This window comes from Nycticebus coucang, chromosome 11 (genome assembly GCF_027406575.1).
Source record: "Nycticebus coucang isolate mNycCou1 chromosome 11, mNycCou1.pri, whole genome shotgun sequence".
Lineage (NCBI taxonomy): Eukaryota > Metazoa > Chordata > Mammalia > Primates > Lorisidae > Nycticebus > Nycticebus coucang.
Genome location: NC_069790.1, coordinates 33,836,214 through 33,857,394, shown reverse-complemented (window position 1 = coordinate 33,857,394; position 21,181 = coordinate 33,836,214). Strand labels below are relative to the sequence as shown.

The following is a 21,181-nucleotide window of genomic DNA, read 5'->3' as shown; positions in this document are numbered from 1 at the left end:
TGTACATAAAACCAGCACATTGTACCCCATGATTGCATTAATGTACATAGCTATGATTTAATTTAAAAAAAAAAAGAAAAAATGTTTAAAGGATTCATGTTTGAACTAGATTTCTCCTGAACTTTTGAGACAAGGTACATTCTTATCCATGAGCCAACATGGAAGGCAGGGAATTAGAGTGGGTTTCTTGGCCATTAAGCCAAAAAGGGCTTGCATTCTTTTTGTTTTTTTACAAAATATCATATTTTCTCACTTTATCTTCTACCTGGGCTTAGAACATGAAACTGTTTGCAGGTTGGAAAAGCCAGATTTGAAATATTTAAGAAAGTGGGGGGCCTTCCTTGACCGAGGAAGAAAGCAACACAGCTAAATTCTTTCTGGACTCAACATCCACATCTTCCCCCCCACCCAGCTTCCCTGTGGAAGCCAATATGCAGCCAGGTAGTTCTCAGGGCCTGAAAGCCAACATGCAGCCAGGTGGTTCTCAGGGATGCTGAGACTGCTCCCTCGAGGCATGATGGAACCCTGGGGGCACTTTTGGGTGTCCCAATGTCAGAGGGATGACTCTAGTCTCTGAACAGCTGGGAGCCAGGAGTGTAAGATGTCCCCCAGTGCCCTAGTCTTGCACAATGAACAAGCTGCCCCACATACTAAAAGATTTTCCAAAGTGCTGTTAGACACTTTTGTAGGTAGAAGTGTGCTAAAAATCACTTGAGCATACCGAACTCTATTTCACACACATACTGAGGTATTTGTGCATGTTTTTTTGTACTCTGAATTTTTGAGAATGCACATACTAATTAACGGAGGGAAGACTCAGCTCTTTTAGGAAACTTAGTAAGTGTTGCCCACCATTTAAGAGAACATTGCTGAAGGTCATGCCATGTGAGTTATTAACACAACACACCAGAATCATCTGCATTCGGAGCTGTTCTTTCTATATATAGGTTTATCTGACCACTTCACATGTCTTCTGGTGTAGTCATGCTTGGGCTTTTATGTATTGAAATTTGTTTTAATATTAACCATATTCTTTGAATTTTCCTTTACATTGTAGTAAAGCATGATGTTGATGTTTTCAAAATTATGTTTCAAATATATTAAATTAATAATGAATTTTATTTGAGGAGAGTAAAACAGTCATTGAAATATTGTTCATAATAAGGGGATACTGGTGAAGAGGATGATGAGGTTAGAACGGCTGATGAACCTGGCACAAATTCTCTGTACTGTTTTAGGAAAGAATACCAGGCCAGGATGCCACATAGATTGAAAATTGTGAGGGCTGCCGGGTGCAGTGGCTCACATCTGTAATCCTAGCACTCTGGGAGGCCGAGGCAGGTGGATTGCCTGAGCTCAGGAGGTCAAGAGCAGCTTGAGCGAGACCCCATCTCTATATCTAAAAATAGCCGGGCATTGTGGCAGGTGCCTATAGTCCCAGCTACTCAGGAGGCTGAAGCAGGAGCATCACTTGAGCCCAGGAATTTGAGGTTGCTGAGAGCTACAACGGCATGGCACTTTACCAATGGTGACAAAGTGAGACTGTCTCAAAAAAAAAAAAAAAAACAAAGGAAAGAAAGAAAATTGGGAGAGTTCTAATATTTTATTTTTTTTTTTCCTTTTTGTAGAGACAGTCTCACTTTATTGCCCTTGGTAGAGTGCCATGGTGTCACACAGCTCACAGCAACCTCCAACTCCTGGGCTTAGGTGACTTCTCTTCCCTCCCGAGCAGCTGGGACTACAGGCACCCACCAAAACGCCCAGCTATTTTTTGATGCAGTTTGGCTAGGGCCAGGTTTGAACTCACCACCCTCTGTATTTGGGGCCGGCACCCTACCCACTTAGCCACAGGCGCTGCCCCTAATATTTTCTTATAAGTAAGTCTTGTTGGTTTCATCTTCAAAATGTGTTATTTTCTCTGTCCCATCCCTCATGCAATATAAAAAGGCATGTGACATAATGTTTGTCTTTATTTCTACTTCAGTGATTTACTTATATTGTTCCAGCCTCCCAGAATCTTCCCTTGATCTTTTCCCCCCAGGAAAACTCTTCGGGATTTTAGTGCAGTTTCTACCTTCTTCCACAAAAATTCTTAAATTATACAAACCGCATTAGTCACATGTTCCTATAAATTATGGTAGTTTTTGTTTTATTTTTATCTCCAGTGCTTTGGTCTTTTCTTCCCAAACCATCCTAGGGATTATCTTCTCAGTTTGCTTAGAATGCTAGAAAAGTACTAAGTATACAGTAGGTACTAAATGAATTCCCCTGGTTTATTAATTGTTGAAGTCTCAGAAAATGGCACAGGGGAGTTGGCCTGTGGTATTAAGCTGTAACCTCAATATTATACAGTGCACCACAGAGAACACAAAACACTAGTGCCTCAGGAAATACTATTCGGTAGAGTCGATGGAAATAATACATAACGACAACAATATAAACAACACAAAATGATTGCAGGACACTTTCCAGCTCAATGAAAGCAGGAACCTTTTTAGTCTTGTTCCCTTCTTAAAATAGTTTACTGTAGATATTAGTACATGAAAATATGGTGAAAGAATAAAGCAATTATTATAGCTACCATTGATTAAGCACCTTCTTTATGTCAAATAGTGTGCTAAAAACCATACTTACATTCTCATGCTTAATTATTGCACATTTCAAGGTTGGATTTATTAGTATCCTTATTCTTAAATGTGGATCACTTCTCTGATGTTATAAAGATACCAAATGAACTGCAGAAGATATATATATATATATATATCTTTTTTTTTTTTTTTTTTTACACGGATTCTCACTCTGTTGCTGTTGCTCTGGGTAGAGAGCCATGACAACATAGCTCACAGCAACCTCAAACTCCTGGGCTCAAATGATCCTCTTCCCTTAGCCTCCCAAGTAGCTGGGACCAGAGGCACCCACCACAATGCCTGGCTAGTTTTTCTATTTGGTAGAGAGGGGTCTCAATCTTGTTCAGGTTGGTCTTGAACTCTAAGCTCAAGCAATCTACTCACGTAGGCTTCCCAGAGTGTAAGATTAGAGGCATGAGCCACCATGCCTGGCCAGAAGCAGCTACAGTTTTAATGATTTTTCTGCATATTGCATTTTTACTGTAGTTTAAATATGTAAATTCTGAGGATGAACAAGGAGTGATTCCCATGGGGCAGGGAGATAATGGTGGGTAGAACTGGGAAGTGGCCAAGAAAGACAGTGAAACAGTCAGGAGTTCAGAAGCAGCGCCATACAGTGGAAGTAAGGTCTGGGACCCTGCTCACAGCCACCATGTTTCCTATCCTATATACCAAACAGGAATGGGAAATTTGCCTATGCATTTTAATATTGCCAAGTCTTTGCGCATTTGTTTTTTCACATCTGGAATGCTTGCCTCATCTACATCATAGCCTGGTGAATTCGCATTTAGCCCTAAACCTCCTGTTCCAAGCAGAAATTCCCTTCTTCCATGATTTTTTTTTTTAAAGACAGCATCTCACCCTGTTGTCCTGGGTAGAGTGCTGTGGTGTCAGTCTAGCTCACAGCAACTACTCCTAGGCTCAAGTGATTCTCCAGCCTCAGCTTCCTGAGTAACTGGGACTATAGGCATACACCACCATACCCAGCTAATTTTTCTATTTTTAGTAGAGATGGCGTCTCACTCTTGCTCAGGCTGGTCTCAAATTCTTGGCCTCGAAGGATCCTCCCACTTCTGTCTTCCAGAGTGCTAAGATTACAGGCATGAGCCATTGTGCCCAACCTCCCTCCATGATTTCAGCATTAACATCCCTTGCCTGGCCTGCCTCAAGAGCTAGAATGTGGGGATTCAGTGAGGACAGAGTCTGTGTCTTATCTATTACCTGGGAATAGAGGCTCTAAATAAATATTTACTTAATGAGTCTTCGGCGCAAGAGGGGTGTCAAAAACCACCCACCCCAAAGCACTCAGGGTGTGGGAGTTTAATAATGTGTGCTAGATTAGAGTGAATTGGTACCTTGGACAAAGTAAGAGAGGCTGGATTCTCTTGGCTAAAGGGACCAGGCCTCAGGGAGAGGCTCTTACTGTCCTCCATGTCCCCAGTGACTTGGAAATAGGGCATATACCTGAATTGAATATCCTAAGAAATACAACATAGGGTTAACTGGGGCCCCCAGGGAGCCCAAGGTCCTGCTAACTTAGCCCAACACAGCTGGGCTGATGTCCCATCCTATGGGGTGTCAGGCTTATAGGTTACCATGAATATCAGATGGAGAGAGAAACATGATAGGGGCTGGGTAAAGGGGCTTCTTAAGGGTTTTGCTTGAGTTGAACCGAAGATAGTCTGGCGCAGTCATCTGGTGTTACATTCAGTCTGTTTTACTGAATGTCTAAAATGTGCCAAAGATAGAAAGCTGCTTTCTGGTTGGAAAGGCAGCTAAGCATTTATTCATGCTCATGAGCTGGCAAAGTTCATTTACATATTGCTGAGTACATGAATTGAAAGCGCATCCCTCCAGCACAGCTGCTTTCAGGGTGTACATCTCCCAGGCACCTTTCAAATGCTGAATCTTCAGTTGCTGCCCTTGTAGTGATGTCAGAAATAGAAAACGACTTAAACTTTCATTCTTCCCACAGCTGAAAAGGGTTGGAGAGGGAAATTTTGTGGCTGCCTCTATCGGGCTGGACTAGAGAGTGGGTTGTTCTAATCACTTATTTTGTCTGTTTATCAGGTTTTTTAAAGTCACAATACCAGGCATTAAATCACATAGAGCATAATTTCATCAGCCTTTTATGATTTGAAAGGCATTTGTGATCTTCAAGGGCCTATTAAGAAAGGTTAAAGCTCTTTAATATTACCTTTTATGATTGTACTAGGGACACTGGCAAGGCCTGTCAATGGATTTCCAATTAATAGAATGACAGCTTTAAATGATGTCAGACCAATTCTGTACTTATATTTCAGTCGCTGAGAGTTGATGGAGTTGTTGCTTTTTGTTAAAAGTTTCTTTCTCGATTAAGATTTTTTTGAGCACCAGCAGGCCTGATAGCAATAGCAATTAAAAAAGAAAAAAATTGGTTGGGGGAAAGATAGTGTATGAGATTTCCTTCAGTGCTTCTCGAATTGCGACGCATGTCAATACCTGGGGATTTGTCAAAATGCAGGTTTCAGTTCAGTAGGTCTGAGGAAGGCCTGAGATTCTGTACCATCAGAGATGAGGCCACAAGCTTACTTCAAGCATGCATGGCCAGGAGGCCAGGCTGTCCTGAGGAACTGGGGTTGACTTGATAGACTCAGAGGGCACAACCAGGACTCATGGGGGAGCTGCAAGGACCTAGGTTTTAGCTCCCCCAAAAGATGGATCATCAGATTATCCGATAATCAGTGCTGTGAAAAATGACAAAAAGACGTGGCTGCTCTATGAATGTGCAAACTCCCTAGTCTCCACAGAGCTCCGTCAGAGGCTGAGGGCTACCTGCTAGAGACAGCAAAGAGGGCAGCCCGAGACCAGGAGGGAGGTCAGCATAAGTGGGCTACGAGGTCCTTTCTAAATCTTCTATCACAAACTTGTATCACATTAAACAGCACATTAGCCTCTGCCTAGTAACCTCAGGTACAATCCCTGACTTTAGGAAATAAATAAGAACATTAAAGAAAAAAGGGGACTGAAGTAAGAACCACTCGGATTCTGCAGGTTACGGGGAAGTGGTAGTCACCAGCTGCCAGCTGGCACTGTCCTTCCTCTCCCCTCACACAGGGATGTAGCTCACAACCAGAGGATTCAGGCCCAGAAATGTTTCAAGTCCAATTAGTTGGCGAGCCACATGCCAAAACCACTGGTGTCTCAATTACTTGTAATTAGATAATGGGAGACTATTCACCCAGTTTGGGCAGTGACCCCTTGAGAAAGCACAGGAGAGAGGTTAAAGGACTACCTGCCAGCGGCTGATACTGACAATGGGGAGACAAAAACATGAGCTCTCAGCTCTGTTGGGCTCCATCTGAGGCCATTCCTATTTTTTTTTGTTTGTTTGTTTGAGACAGAGACTCACTCTGTCATTCTTGGTAAAGTACCATGGCATTACAGTTCACAGCAACCTCAAACTCTTGGGCTCGAGCAATTCTCTTGCCTCAACCTCCCAAGGAGCTGGGACTAAGGTTATCCCAGATAACCTTATGCATCAACATAGCAAGACCCCGCCACAACGCCTGGCTAGTTTTTAGAGATGGGGTCTCACTCTTGTTCAGGCTGGTCTCGAACTCCTGAGCTCAGGTGATTCACTTGCCTCAGCCTCCCAAGTGCTGAGATTACAAGCATGAGCCACTGAGTCCAGCCAATCATTCCTATCTTGAGTTTCCAAATAAGAGAAAAATTTTCCAAATGTGCTGACCACTGATGGATGTGTAATTCAAATAATATTAATAAAAAAACTTCAATGCACATACAAGGATGACACTTATCCTGTCAATCAGGGCTGCGATTACTTTGGCATGTTTTTTAATATTTGTTAAATATTCTCCTAATTGTATCCAGCCCCTTAAGGCTATGAACAGAATTCTCTATGCATCTTTCTTTCACAGGCTGCTAACTCCTCAATGTCACTCTGCTCTGGCCAGGCAGCCCCCAAGGTGGTAGTGGTATACACGTAGTTGTTATCATGATAGTGGTTACAGTAATACAAATAACAACTACCTTTTTTTAATACTGTGTCCCTTTTAGTGATTCTATAATGGAAGTATTATCTTCATTTTATAGATGAGAAAATTGAAGCTTTCAAGTAGTTGGACCAAGACCACAAACTATTAAGAGATGGAACCCACTTGTGGACTGAGTCTGCAGATCACAGGCAGAAACTTGCAGTGGAACATCCACTCTGGACATGATTCAGTGGTTCTCAACTTTCCTAAGCCATGACTCTTTAATACAGTTCCTCATGTTGTGGTGATCCCCAACCATAAAATTATTTTCGTTGCTACCTCATAACTGTAATTTTGCTACTGTTATGAATCGTAATGTAATTATCTGTAATGCAGGATATGTTTTTCGATGGTCCACAGGAGTTGTGACCCACACAGTTGTGACCACTGATCTAGAAGTAAACACACACTCAGCTGAGTTTGCCGAGGGCCACCTACTCCCCCAGCAATCCTGCCCGTCACCTCCAACTCTGCTCTCTCCCCAGGCAGAACGAAGCTGTCTCTGATGGCACGTCCCTGCCTTTTACACACTCTGTGTCTCAATAGTGAAGACAGATGGCTCTGTCCAGAGTACTCAAGGGTCTCTTCTGGGCTTTTCTTTTTTCCTTTCAGGGTATAGTGTAGTGATTGGCTTACTCCCACAGAGTCAAGGAGTATTTTTTTTAAAGCTCAGAGTTTGAAAGAGAACGGGAAAGTCATCTATCCAGCTTTTTCATTTTTCAAGATACAAGGCTACATCTTACGTGAGCAGGACTACAGAAATGAGTGAGGGCCTTCCGAGGACCATGACCCAGGCCTGACTGTGACCTCTTTCTCTGCCCTCTTTCCTAAGAAGTGCTGTTTGCACAGCAGCACTTGGCTTTGTGGAGGAGATTCTGGACTAACTCACCACACATAGGCACATACCATGTGGGGATGCAGGAAAATCTCCAACCTACACTCCCATGTGAATGGCACAGGGGCTAGTGGTGAGAAGGTAGAAGTATGTTTGTTCTTTACTTTATACCTTCTAGCACTGTTGTAGTATTTTACCTTTATTAGCTTTCAATTTTTAAAAAACAAGGTCAGGTGCAGTGGCTCATGCCTATAATCCTAGTGCTTTGGAAAGCTGAGGTGGGAGGACTGCTTGAGGCCAGGAGTTTGAGACTAGCCTTAGCAAGACCCCAATTCTATAAAAAAATAGTAAAATTAGTCAGACATAGTGATTGCACCTGTAGTCCCAGCTACTTGGGAGGATGAGGCAGGAGGAATGATTGAGCCCAGGAGTTCGAGGTTGAAGTGAGCTATGATATTGCCACTGTACTCCACCAAGACCCCATCTCAAAGAGAGAGAGAGAGAGAAAGAGAAAAGACAAGACCCACCCCATTGCTGGATGGTGCTAGCTGACTACAGCTCTCTTACAGTGTGCTCAAAACTATTTTTTTTAGAGCTAATTAAAATTTAAAGTCAGAGACACATTCAGGTAATTAATGCATATATGATTAGAATCACAGGAGTAAGTGGCAGAAATTTAGCACAATAAACTCTTCCTATCTTTGATCCAAATCAGCAGTGATTTTTTTTTTCCACAGTACTAACACAAGGAGAATTGCTTCTCATAATGAGAACCTAGTGACAGGTTAAGATCCCAGATAACCTTGTGAATCAAAGAGGGAACAACTTTAGTGCTAAGCATGTTATAGTCCAGGCTGTAACTGAGCTTCTCCTTAACCCCTCCTTAAAGGTTGAAAGCTTATCACCAGGAACTCAAAATGCAAAGATGTAAACCATGTGCTGGCCTTCAAGAAGTTAATATACATTAAAAATAAAGACACACATCACAAGGTTGAAAACTTGTAAATGTCAGGTGGGAGATTCAAACCAACCCACTGTAAGAGCTCAGGTAGGCGCAATCACTAAGGCCTAGCTCCACCTTAGTTACAGCCAAGGACGCAAGCTGGGACTCCCAGAAAAGTTGACGCACAGCAAGCAGCAGAGCAAATTAGTTTCCCTGAGGCTACCCTAGTGAAATACCACAAATGTGGTGGCTTAAAACAATAGAATTTTATTCTCAACAGCTGTGGAGGCCTTAAGTTCAAAACCAAGGGCCATACTCACTCCAGAGGCTTGAGGGGAAAATTCATTCCTTGCCTCTCCCTGTTTCTGGTAGCTGCCGCCACTCTACAGAGTTCCTTGGCTTGTAGCTCCATCACTCTTATCTCTGCCAGCATCACCATGTCACCTCCTCCTCTGTCTGTCTTGTCCACTATGTGTTTCTTAGAAGAACACTTGTGAATGAATTTAGGTCCCCCCTGGGTAATCCTAGATGCTCTCCTCATTGCAACATCCTTAAGTTAATCACATATGCATATGCATATCCTCCTCTCAAATAAGGTAACATTCACAGGTTCTGGGGTTAGGATGTGCCTACTACACAGGGCAAGCAGGACTGCTAGGCCAGGGATCTGACTCATCTGGAGTAGCAACAGAGAGGTGATTTTGTTACGATGCAGCTTGTGGACAGGTACAAAGAGAAACATAGTTATACTCGACTGTAGGGTGGAGGCTTAGAGGGACGCCAGAGTATTCTAGGGAAGTCTTCTGTTTTTCTCGTCCTACTTCTTGCATGTCACTTCTGGGCCTTTAGTATATTAAGATCTTCAAAGTACTTTAGTAGACTCTCCCCTTCCCAACCATGGAGTCAGTTGCATCCATATTTGCATAGCTGGTAAGTTGTACTCTCAACCAAAACATGTGGGGCAGGTTTCTGCCTTCTTGTATCCTGCACTGTTGCCAGATAAAAGATATTCATTTTCTTAAGGCATCCCATGTAGTTTTTAATCGAAGTAATAGCTCTAAAACCTACCCAAATATATTTGCTAGGTTTGTTCTGGAATTGCTGAAGACAGTGTCAACAGTTCAGAAACTTCCAGAAATATTAAGAATTCAGTTTCTCTGCTCTTCTGAGTGGGGTGGGTAGCTGACAGCCTGTTATTTGTGGACATGGAGAAGAACAAAGAAGCAGCAGTGTGATGTGAACCTGTGGCCTTGGGGCCACATGTGGCCGTCTGGATCCTTGAGTGCAGCCTTTGACTGCATCCAAACTATACGGAACAAATCCTTTTAATAAAGGTTGTGAAAGTGAGCTCTTCTGATAATGAATGTTTGTTTCTTTCTGTGTAAGGCTTATTCAGCATGGAAATATATTGAGAATTGAGTCTAATTTCCCTGCCTCCAAGGTACACTGTCCCAACCATGGGTGCAGCTAAAAGGTCGGCAGTAAGGAAAAGTAAAAGGCCAGAAAATAAGAATCTGGAGAACTAAACTCTTAAGAAATATATACTAAATGATTTTCCTCCTTGGGCACACCAGAAAAAAATAGCTCCAGGCAAACAGAGATGAACAAGGCTGCTTTACTCACCACGTCATCCTCGGTCCTGTACTTACAGAGGTGTTGGCTGATGGAGGCTTATTTTGATAAATATGATTGGCATGTAAGACACATGGAACTGAATCAACTTCTGAAGAAGGCTTCCTGCATCTAAAGAGACCCAGTACTCTCCAAATAGATGGTGAGTCTGGTCCCGTGACTCTGAACAAGTCAGCTCATATCTCTGGGCCATATTTTCTTTTCATGGTGGAGACAACAACACAGACCTCACTGAGTTATCTTGAGACTCCAAAGCACAGCGTGAATGAATATTATGAGCTGTACAGAGGCTTCTGAATAGTTTTAACTCCCAGCGTCCTTGCTGACCCTTCCACTCAGAGCAGCCTAGACAGACAAGCCAAGCCATCTGACCTGCTCGGTGCTGCCCACTGCACAGCTGGGAAGGATGAATGAGGCAGGGAAGCAGCTGTGGTGTTGCCCGAGCAGCCGGGGAGCCCCCTGCTCACCAGCAGAGAATGTTTACTTGTCAAACACCTGCACAGCGCTTACTAGTGCAGGCTGTCTTCCACCTAAGCACCTGAACCTTATAAGAAACCAAGGCACAGAAGGATACGTAACTTGTACAAGGTCAAACACCTCACAAACAGCCCAAGATTCAAACCCAGGCCACGCTCGCCTCTTCTATGACCACTACAGAACAATGTGACACAATCGTGACCTTCCCAAGGCCCCTCCTCCTCAACTGGTCTTCCCTGTGGTGTTTATTCAGCTCATACTTACAAAAGGCAGCTGGTAAATCTCCGAATCTAAAGGCATGACAAATTAAAAGAAATAAATGAAGCTAAGCATTTCTAATATCCAGGAAGCTGAAATTATAAACACCTGAACATAATAGCTGTAATTCACTTTTCTCTCCTTGGCATATTCACCCCCATTAAACTCACTCATCTTATGGGTGCTGGCACTGAGCCCAGGCTGGGCTCTCTGGAAGGCAACATAATCAAATAGCCTGCATAAATAAGCTCCCATCAGGTGACCCTGGGAGAGCTCAAGCCACCCTGGATTAGCCCAGAGACAGCAGGGTGAAAGAGTGAACTGCATAATTGTATGGGGACTCACCTAGAAATAGATCTCTCCATTTCAAATCCCCTGCAAACATGAATGAAGCAGTTGTTGATTATTTTGGTGGGATTCACTTTCTGATTTCTGACTTTCATGTCAAATGCTGACAACACATAAAGAAAAGAAGGGAGGCTGCAACCCATAGTCATTCTAATCAGAATTGGGTTTTATTCATGACAGTCTGGCTGTCAAAGCATAGCTTCACATCTCCTGGTCAGGGCCTTTCAATAATAGGTTCTTAAAAAAAAAAATAGTTTCTTAATAGATTTTGGTTGAAGAAATAAAACTCAGGGCTATAGCACTCTTTCAGTAAAGACAAACTATATTCCTTTTTTATCTGGCTTGCTCTGGTCTCTGAAATGCATTACTTTGAAGTTCTAGGAAGGAAGTGTAAGGGGGTAGTGGGAAAAAGACTAGGAAATTGCAATTACTCATATTTTACAGGTTTTTAAATAGCAATTCTCCCTCCCACTTAGATATCTTTCAATCCTCTTAATACATCTACAGAGCTCTGTGAGTAGTAAGCTTTCTAACTGCACGCTTATTCATTCATTTCATTTGTATTTACTGAATGCTTTCCATGTGCTAGCCCAGCCCAGTGGCTTCATATTTATTATTTCATTTAGTTCTCAAAAGGAAGCACAATTATCAAAGTCTTATAGCTAAAAAGCTGTGACTCAGAGGTTGTAAATAATATGGCAAGGTCATCCAACAGGTAAAAAGCAGAACTGATACAAACACAGGTTAGTTTCAATACTCTTGGCTTTTGTTCCACAGGTTCAGTAGAGTAGTTCCTTCACAGACCAAAGGCATAGAAGAACATTATGGATTTCCTCACTTGACAGAATAAACTCGATGAAGATGTCCTTCTTTATTTTTTTTTTTCAAAGATCCTCATATTATGTCCCTGAACTGAGGGAGCTTAAGAATTTGTAGGGTTTTTGCCCCATGTGCTCCCCATGAATACGGGGCCATAGAAACTAACCTACCCTGACAGAAGGATATTTGCTGCCAGTGTTCAATGAATTCAGTCCAATCATTTATATCTTCACATGCAAAGCCTGGTGAACTGTGAGAGATACAAAAACAAGTAAACAGGACCCAGGACTCAAAGACCCATATAAATTAACCAATGAATTAATCAAAAGAATTGATCACATGGGGCAAGAGGACTGCCATGTTAAGCACAGGGTTAGCCAAGCTCCAGGTTCCAAAGTAGAACATTTGTGAAGAGCTCTTATCAAATCCTGTCCAGGAGCCTAGTGGAACTGGGTGTTCTATTCCTGTGTTCCTGGTCTCTCATGAATCGACTCTCACCAGACTTTCGCCTCACAGCACTGCAAGGAAACCACTTGACAGAAACCAATGACCTCCACAACCCATGCTCATTTTCAGGCTTCATTTTATTTGATCTACCACCAGCCATTCAAAACTAAATCCATTAAAGTATTACAACTCACATTTACCTTGTCAATGACCTACAGTGCACATATACTATTTTTATAAGAAATTTTTTTGAAGGTTTTGAAGCAATAATTGAAGATTCTTGCCAAGGAAATGACAAAATTCAAAAGGGCAGTTTGGTTTCCTCTGGATCCGTTAGCTAAAGGAATAGCTGAATCAAAGCCTAGGATGGGTAAGAACACTGGAGACAAGATCAACTTAGAAGCCCACAAATAATAATAGGGTATGATTAAGATAATCAGAAGGAACCAACAACCTATTTTTTGCATAAGTTGGATTCCTTCATTTGGGTATTTCCTATCAAAAAAATAGATTCCCATATGGTGAAGGCACCATATCTGAAAAGTGGTCTACTTCAAAGAGACTCATTTCTTCTGATGAGTGTCAGCATTCCTGAAACCAGACCATCTCAGTTCTGGTTGGCTTCTGAACTAGCCAAAGTATGGGCAGGTCCTCTGTAATTCTACCATTTTGTAAGTTTACAGAAGACTTTTATCCAAAGAGTTTCAATCTCTTTTAGCCAGTTCAATCACTCAATTTTCTCTCATATTGCAAGGAAGAAAGCAGGAGGGAAGTCTTTTCTCTATTAATGGATGAAACAAACTTCAATTGCCTAAAGTTTCTCCAATAACAAAATATAAAGATTGCATCGGAGAGCTCTCTTTCATTTTTTATTGTTTGGTACTCATTGAGGGTCCAAAGAATTAGGTTACACTGCTTGCATCTGTCAGGTAAAGTCCCTCTTATAATTGTGTCCCACCCCGAAGAGGTGTGCCATATATTGTGACCCCCAACCCCCTCCCTCTTCCCCTCTCCCCGCTCCTTCATTCCCATACTCCCCCCCACATGTATTTAGATTATCTACTGCCTTCATATTAGAAGGTACACTGGATTCTTGTTTCTTCATTCTTGTGATGCTTTACTAAGATGAATGTGTTACACCTCCATCCAGGTTAATACAAAAGATGTAGTCCCCATCCTTTTTAATGGCTGAATAGTATTCCATGGTATAGATTTATCACAGCTTGTTAATCCATTCCCGGATTGGTGGGCATTTAGGTTGTTTCCACATTTTGGCGATTGTAAATTGAGCCATCAGAGAGCTCCTGATTTCAGTTTTCCCCCTCAATAAGGGGTGACAAATGTGGTGTCTATGGTGCTGCTATCACTGCTGCCCAAAAGTCACAGCTGAAACCATGGTACTCTTTCCTCAAACCCAGACTTAATTGTTGAGCCCTTCTTAACACAATGCTCTGACAGCTGCTACCAATAGATAGAGGCTGGCATGGGGTGACAGGTGAAAATCATTTACGCCCATGCACGGTCAAGGCCCAGCAGAACAGAACAGGGTAAGAATTCACCAACCTTTCTCACTTGTTTTAGGTCCAGCTTATGCCAGATGTTAAAGATATCAAATATAGCCCAATTATTAAACGTCTTATTAAGTATTGTATTAACGTGTAAAACAAGGCACTTTGTAATTGAAAAGTACATAGTCACACGTACAGTATATGTTTTGGTTGGCTTTTGTACAATTTTAAAGAGGTATATGTGGGTACATGCTGTCTTTGAAAGTTTTGGGGGGACAAAAGGTAGAATTATTTACTGTAAACATTCAGGCCTTTCACAATAAGAATGAAATTCAAATTAATGTTAACTATTATGATAACAATGAATGTTTTATTTACTCCGCACTTACCCTTAGTCTGACCCTGGATTAGGTTCTTTTCTTTTAATCCTTACAACAACCCTATGAAAAAATAACTATTATTATTCTAATTTTATTATGGGAAAACCAAAGTTTACAGAGTTTAAGGTCACAGAACCAATTAGCAGAGGTCCTCAAACTACGGCCGTGGGCTACATGTGGAGGTGTGATTGTATTTGTTCCCATTTTATTTTTTTTTACTTCAAAATAAGGTATGTGCTGTGTGCATAGGAATTTGTTCATAGTTTTGTTTTTTTTTTAACTATAGTCCGGCCCTCCAACGGTCTGAGGGACAGTGAACTGGCCCCCTGTTTAAAAAGTTTGAGGACCCTGAATGGGTGGAGCCAAGATTGGAGAGTTCAAGTTCTAATCACTATGCATCTCTTTCTCCCCAAACTATCTTGATTAAAGTTTTATTCACAGGCTGTTTATATACTGGCAAAGTGAAGCCTACTGTTTTTAAGATCTTAAAGGCCCCAATGTTTAATTTAAAAGATGAAAAAACCTTCTCCTAGGGTTTGCATGGCCCTAAGTTGTATACATTTTAGGTCAGATGTAAAAGTGACAACACAGATCACAATTAACACTTAGGTCTCAATCATTTTCTCCTTTAAAGAAGCAAGTTCTCTCAGCATAGATGCACAGATAGGGAGTATCTACACATAAATGCACAATCCTTGAGATTTCATAGAAGCAGATCTCTGATAGGAAGGCCACATTCAAATCCAAGTTCAGTTCAAAAAATATGGACAAGGGTAAATTAATTCTAGGAACTGAAAGAGAGCCAGTGGGGCTGGAATATAGACTCTAAACATCACCTGCCAATCCTGGGTGAGAATTTTAATGAAAATAACTTAAGAAGAACAAGTCTTGCAGCCAACAGAGGATTTTAAGTTTATATATTCAGTGCCCCTTCCCTACAACCACCCCCACTCCAAATATAGCGAAAATATACAAAAGTATAAACATGTAGGGCTCTTTTGTATGTGATAAAAAACAAGATTCAAAATCTAAGAAAATGTGGTATGTGTGTGCGTACACACAAAATGGAATATTTAGTCTTAAAAAAGACGGACCTATCATTTAAAGCAACATAAATACTAGACATCTAATATACACATGGTGATCACAGTGAATAATTCTGTATTGCGTACTTAAAATTCGCTACAACTATAGATGGTAAATGTTCTTACCACACATACACCAAAAGATGGTGATGCAAAATGATAGATATGTTAATTAACTTGATTGCAGTAACCATTTCACAATCTGTACATATCATGTTGTGTACCATAAATACATACAATTTTTATTTATCATTTATACCTCAATAAAGCTGAGAAAAAGAGAATTTGGCAGGAAATAAAAAGATTAAATATCTCCAAGGATCAGAAACCAAAGAAATGTAGAGTCTACTGTGGACAAAGGTGTCCGTTAGTTGCTTCTGTGGGCTAATGGGGCTAAAAATGTCCCCAGGAAAAGGTAAGCACCTGGGCCAGGCTCATTGTGGGGAATCAGAGAACAGAGAGGGGGAAGCTTCCACACCACAATGAAGCTTTAAAAATCTGCTAGCCCGGCGGCGCCTGTGGCTCAGTGAGTAGGGCGCCGGCCCCATATGCCGAGGGTGGCGGGTTCAAACCCAGCCCTGGCCAAACTGCAACACCAACAAAAAAATAGCCGGGCACTGTGGCAGGCACCTGTAGTCCCAGCTGCTCGGGAGGCTGAGGCAAGAGAATCGCGTAAGCCCAAGAGTTAGAGGTTGCTATGAGCCGTGTGACTCCATGGCACTCTACCTGAGGGCGGTACAGTGAGACTCTGTCTCTACCAAAAAAAAAAAAATCTGCTAGCCCGGGAAGGTGATAGGAGGCAGACACAGCCCCACAACCTGAAGCTGGGCCACGCTGTCTGCTGGCCTGGTACTAGGTCTAGATATTCCATCATCACCATGGAACAGAAGACCCTACCTATAAACATAAGACTTGGCTCTGGATTGGGGTCCTTGGAGGTAGGAAGTAGGCAAAAGCAAAGCCCTAGATGGGTTGGGGTGAGCGTAGAGAAAGAACATGTGAGGTTCCAAGCCATAATTCCAAAACACACGAGAAAAACTAAGAAAGATGGCAAATAAAATCAACATCAGGTATATCCCCTCCAGATGCAAGGAAAAGAACACAGCAACTTGAAATGATTTTAAACTGGAGTTTTAAAAACAAGTAGACATTTGTACAGATTAGCTGCAGTTATATTTTAATATTTCTCAAATTAAACTTCTCACTATCTAATTTTGAGGTTTTAAACATTTAACTTGTACTTGCCAGTAATGTGACTGGAAACAGTGTCATCCCTATAATTAGGAACCAGGAGACCACCAGATGTGGCTGTGTTCCCTAAGAACTGTGAAGCAAGCGCTTCCAGGGAGCACCTTCAAAGCACCCAATCTTGGGCCAGTTTGTGAGGGAAGAACAGACACGAGCTGCCAAGGATGATTACATGATGGAAGTGTGGAGGCTGTCCTGGGACAGGACATCTTTCTTTAACAGAAGGATGGGAAAGCAGAGGAACTACAAAAATGGTCCCCTGAAAATTAAACATGGACTTTATAATTCACTTCAGACTAAAGGTTAAATAAACTTACTAAATTCTCCACAGAGGAAACATAAGTGTTTACATTTACAAAGAAACATTATATATATGTATTAAAGTGGGAGGTTCTAGATATAGAAGACGACCATTTGATGTCTGACCAAGCATTCAGGGTCAGAAACAGTTGAAGCATCAACTATATTTCTCTTACCCTTTATGAGGTAACCTCAAAAAAGCTTTATGGAAACATAAACAATTTCCAATATCACACTAAAAAAGTTCCTGCAGTATTTGACCTGAGAATTTCACCAGATTCCTAGGGTATTACCCCCACATTCTGTTTACATTAGTCAGGTTCTCTCCCTTTATCCACAGAGAACATAGCAATAGATGCTATGGGTGCAAAAGGGGACGGGGTGGGTGGAGGAAATTGCACATTCTGCTCTACTGACAACCAGAAGTTTGGCTTAGGAAGAAAAATACCCCCGTGGAAATCTGACAAAGGAGGCAAGCACAGTCACCCTCTTGAAAATAGAACTCAAGGGAGTCATAATGGATGATGACAGTGGTTCTCAACCTGTGGGTCGTCACTCCTTTGTAACAATGAAAATACACCACGGCATTAGGAAGGTTGAGAACCATTGCATTAGACAATAACTAATGTTAGTCTTTTTTTTAATCTTAGAAGGAAGTGATGACAAAACTCTCCTTCTTAGCCCTTCAGATGATATCTTGAAGGGCTTCCCAAATGCCTGGCCTATGGCAAAATCTAATTTGCCTAGAAAATACATTCATGGATAGCAAGCAGTGTTCAAATGGAGAGAGACCCATGATGATGTGTCATAAGCATGTGAACATGCCTGAGGTGGGAGGCACCTTCCAAATCTGGAACCAAGGAACGCTGGGTAAAGTCCCAGGCCAGTACTTCTCATGGGGGAAAGGCGATGCCAACAGAGCCAGCAGATGCTGAAAAGGAGAGAGACCACTTCAGTTGTAAATTCAGCTTTTTGACAGCTCACGCTCTCTCTAACTGAAGGAGGAAGAATTATAAAGATTAATATGCATTTACTGCCATTGCTCTACAACCAGCAAATTCTGCCAGTAGAAATTGGAAAGGAAGCCAAGAAACAATATATAATTGTTACTTAGGAGTTAATTTTTATGTCTTTTGTTTCACTTTTTTCTTCCTCCTACTTAATTCTTTTGACCATTTTCCTCTTGATTAGGTTCCTTATCTATTCAAGAAATAAGCAGGTAATAACCAAAGCAATCTAAGCAGGTACTAACAGAGCAATCTGTGGTTACAAGCTGTCATGAAAGGTTTGGTGAAGGGAAGGAAGTGGGGGGGGTGGATACTATAATTACTGGAAAAGTGATTGTTTGGGGGTTTTGTTTATTTATTTGATTTGGTTAGCAAGATATAAAGGAAAGTGTGGCTGTGAAACCAAACAGATTGATCTTCGGGGCTTTTTGCTGCCTTACTCACTTACTAGCTGTGTGTCCTTGAGCAAGTAACCTGGTAAGTCTGAGTCAGCTTCCTCCTGGGGAAAATGGAGATACTAATATCTAGGTTGGAGGGCAGTTGCAAAGATTAAATAACAAAGAGCTGAACACAGGTCTTCCCTCCTGGGAGGGACTAAAGCTGCATAATTGAAATTATCCAGAAATCACTCTCCTCATATAATTAATTACATTTGCTTTTCAGTCACATATAATTTTCATATGTGACTGAAAAGCAAATGTTCTTGAAGTGGGAAGTAGGATTTCCTAAGTAAATGAACACATTTTAACTGGAAAACTTGGTGATTTAAATTTGCATCTTAAAATCTGTCTGTGTTTGACTTTACCTGCCGGCTTCCCTGCTTGGAGGAACAGCTGCTTGTGCTCCTTGAAGGGGAGACCAATTTTTGGGACACAGCAAGGTTCTTCTCATCACTCATCATGAGCAGCTAGTCACTTGACCTTGACACAGTCAAAACGCCATCAGAAGATAATGGAGCCCAGAGAATGGAATCCCACACAGGCGGGGGCTCAGCTCTTATCCAGTATGTCTAAAAAGCATTTTGAATGATCCACAGGAAATCCCTAAAACCAAAAAAAGAGAGAAATTAGAAAGCCAAAGGCATCAATACATCATCTCTCATTAGCCATGGTTATCTGTAAGTGGCTTGAACACACTACAGATTACAGAGCTACAATGTTCAGCTACAGCAGAAGCTGAGAAGGAAGACACTTTACATCTTTCTCTTACTGGGAATTTTGTACAGGTGGTTCTTCATGTAGCTTTGCAATATGACAGGCTTAAGAACATTAATGTGTTCTTAAGCCCAGAAAACACACGAAATCAGTACTATAAGAAATCCCAAACCACAATGAGATACCACTTTCACATCTACTATGATAGCTATGATAATAATTTTAAAGGGAAAAGAACTTGCGTTGGAAAGGGTATGGAGAAATTGGAACTCTCAGACATTGCTTGTGGGAATGTGAAATAGTGCAGTCATGGTAGAAAACAGTTTGTCAATTTCTGGAAAACCTAAATAAGTAACTACCTTATGACCCACCAATTTTACTTCTAGGTATAGACCCAATAGAATTGAAAATAGGTGTTCAAACAGAAAATTGTAGACCGATGTTCATAGCAAGGTTAGCCACAAAAGCCAAAGGTGGTAACAGCCCAAATGCCCATCGAACTGATGATTGGATAAACTAGATCCGGTATATAAGGAAACATCACTGAGATATTAAAAGGAATGAAGTGCTCATACATGCTATACGCATGTTCCTTAGATGAACCATGAAAACATCATGCTACGTGACAGAACCCAGCTCCAAAAGACCACATACTGTATGTTTCTACATGAAAAATCCAGATTTAGCAAGTCCATGAAGACAAAAGGCCCATAATTGGGGGCCCCTGAAGGTGGGTGAGGCCTGCTCAAAGGCTCCAGGATTTCTTCTGGGGGTGATGAAAATATTCTGGAACTAGATAGTACTGATGGTTGCACAACACTGTGGATGAACTAAATGTCACTGAATTATAGATTTGAAAATGGTTAAAAAGGTGAATTTTATGTTGTATATATTTTATTACAATTTTCAAAAATAGCTTTCTGCTTTGGGGGGAGTAGAGTGGGGGAATTTTTTCTCCCTAAGGCTTTGGAAACATCTAAAAAACTATACCATAATGTGACAAAAACTATTGAGGGAGGAAGAATTTTCCATATCATCTATTAGCATATTAATAATTTATAAGGGTGATGATTTATTGAGTATGTACTACTCACTGCGAAGGACTATATTAAGGTTTCCCACAATTGTTCTCTCATTCAATCAACATCTGATGGGAGTGTAGTATTTCTATTTTATAGAGAAGAAAACTGAGCCTCTGAGAAGGTAGGGAACTGGCCGGATGACATAGCTGGCAAGAAGCTGAATGGAGGTTATTTCCCAGCCCTATACCCTTGGCACTGGAAATTAGCACACCCTAGTGGCCAGGTCTGGTGATAACAGCCGTTGCCCCACATCTATGACCTAAGAGAACAGGTATGTGGAGGGCAGGGGAGGAAGGTGGACTAGAGAGAATCAGGAGGGAGACTGTCAAGCCAGTGTTGAAAAGGGACAGCCCCACTCCTCCCTCCAGCACACTTCCAGTCTCCAGGATGGCGGCAAGTGGATTGACCAGGACAGAAGCAGGGACACCCACTATAGGTAGTCAGCTGGGCTGCCACCTGCCATCCCTACAGCTCACTGGAAACTTGTCCTGAATGTGGGCTTCCTAGTTTTCAGAGAGGAGAAATGTGGGTTCAGAATCACTGCCTTCTTCAACAACCTCGGGTTGATGCTAACTAAAATGTTTGGTTTGGGTTTCAGAAAACCAGGACATTAACACACTAGGTTCAAGTAAATTCTATAGTTTTCCACAGCACGTTAACAACATAAAAATAAAAATCACGTCCGACCCATTCAGTTCTTAATGTTCACATAATCTAATTTTAAAAAGAAGAGTGTTATATAATTGTCCAGGATACAGCTAGTTAGATATCAAACTTTGGGTCAATTACTAAATACTCAAATCTCCTAAGACTTCAATAACACTTAGTTCTTTTAAAAATAAGCACGTTAAAGCCATAAATAAAAATCAAAACCATGAACAGGAATATCCCAATATCAACAAATGAAATTAAGGTAGAGTTCAATTCCCATGTTTCTCTCAGATAACCCCCCCCAAACCTCTTTATTCATTTGGTCTTGGATCCAACAGCAAGT

At 41.4% G+C, this 21,181-nt stretch overlaps 1 protein-coding gene across 11 annotated transcripts in view; it reads right to left on the bottom strand.

The window, feature by feature from the left end:
• OSBPL3 (oxysterol binding protein like 3) overlaps window positions 1–21,181 on the bottom strand; it is a 176,789-nt gene that overhangs the window by 76,182 nt on the left and 79,426 nt on the right. For 5 of the 11 annotated variants that reach the window (XM_053553467.1, XM_053553472.1, XM_053553471.1 and 2 more), the window contains exons 2-3: window positions 18,757–18,994; window positions 18,400–18,450 (exon numbers count right to left, since the gene is read on the bottom strand). In XM_053553467.1, the coding sequence (XP_053409442.1) occupies window positions 18,400–18,450; window positions 18,757–18,852 (147 nt within the window). In that variant the 5' untranslated portion in view covers window positions 18,853–18,994. Of the gene's footprint in view, window positions 1–18,395; window positions 18,451–18,756; window positions 18,995–21,181 lie in introns of those variants that run through there. The other 6 variants (XM_053553475.1, XM_053553468.1, XM_053553474.1 and 3 more) reach the window with 2 other exon arrangements.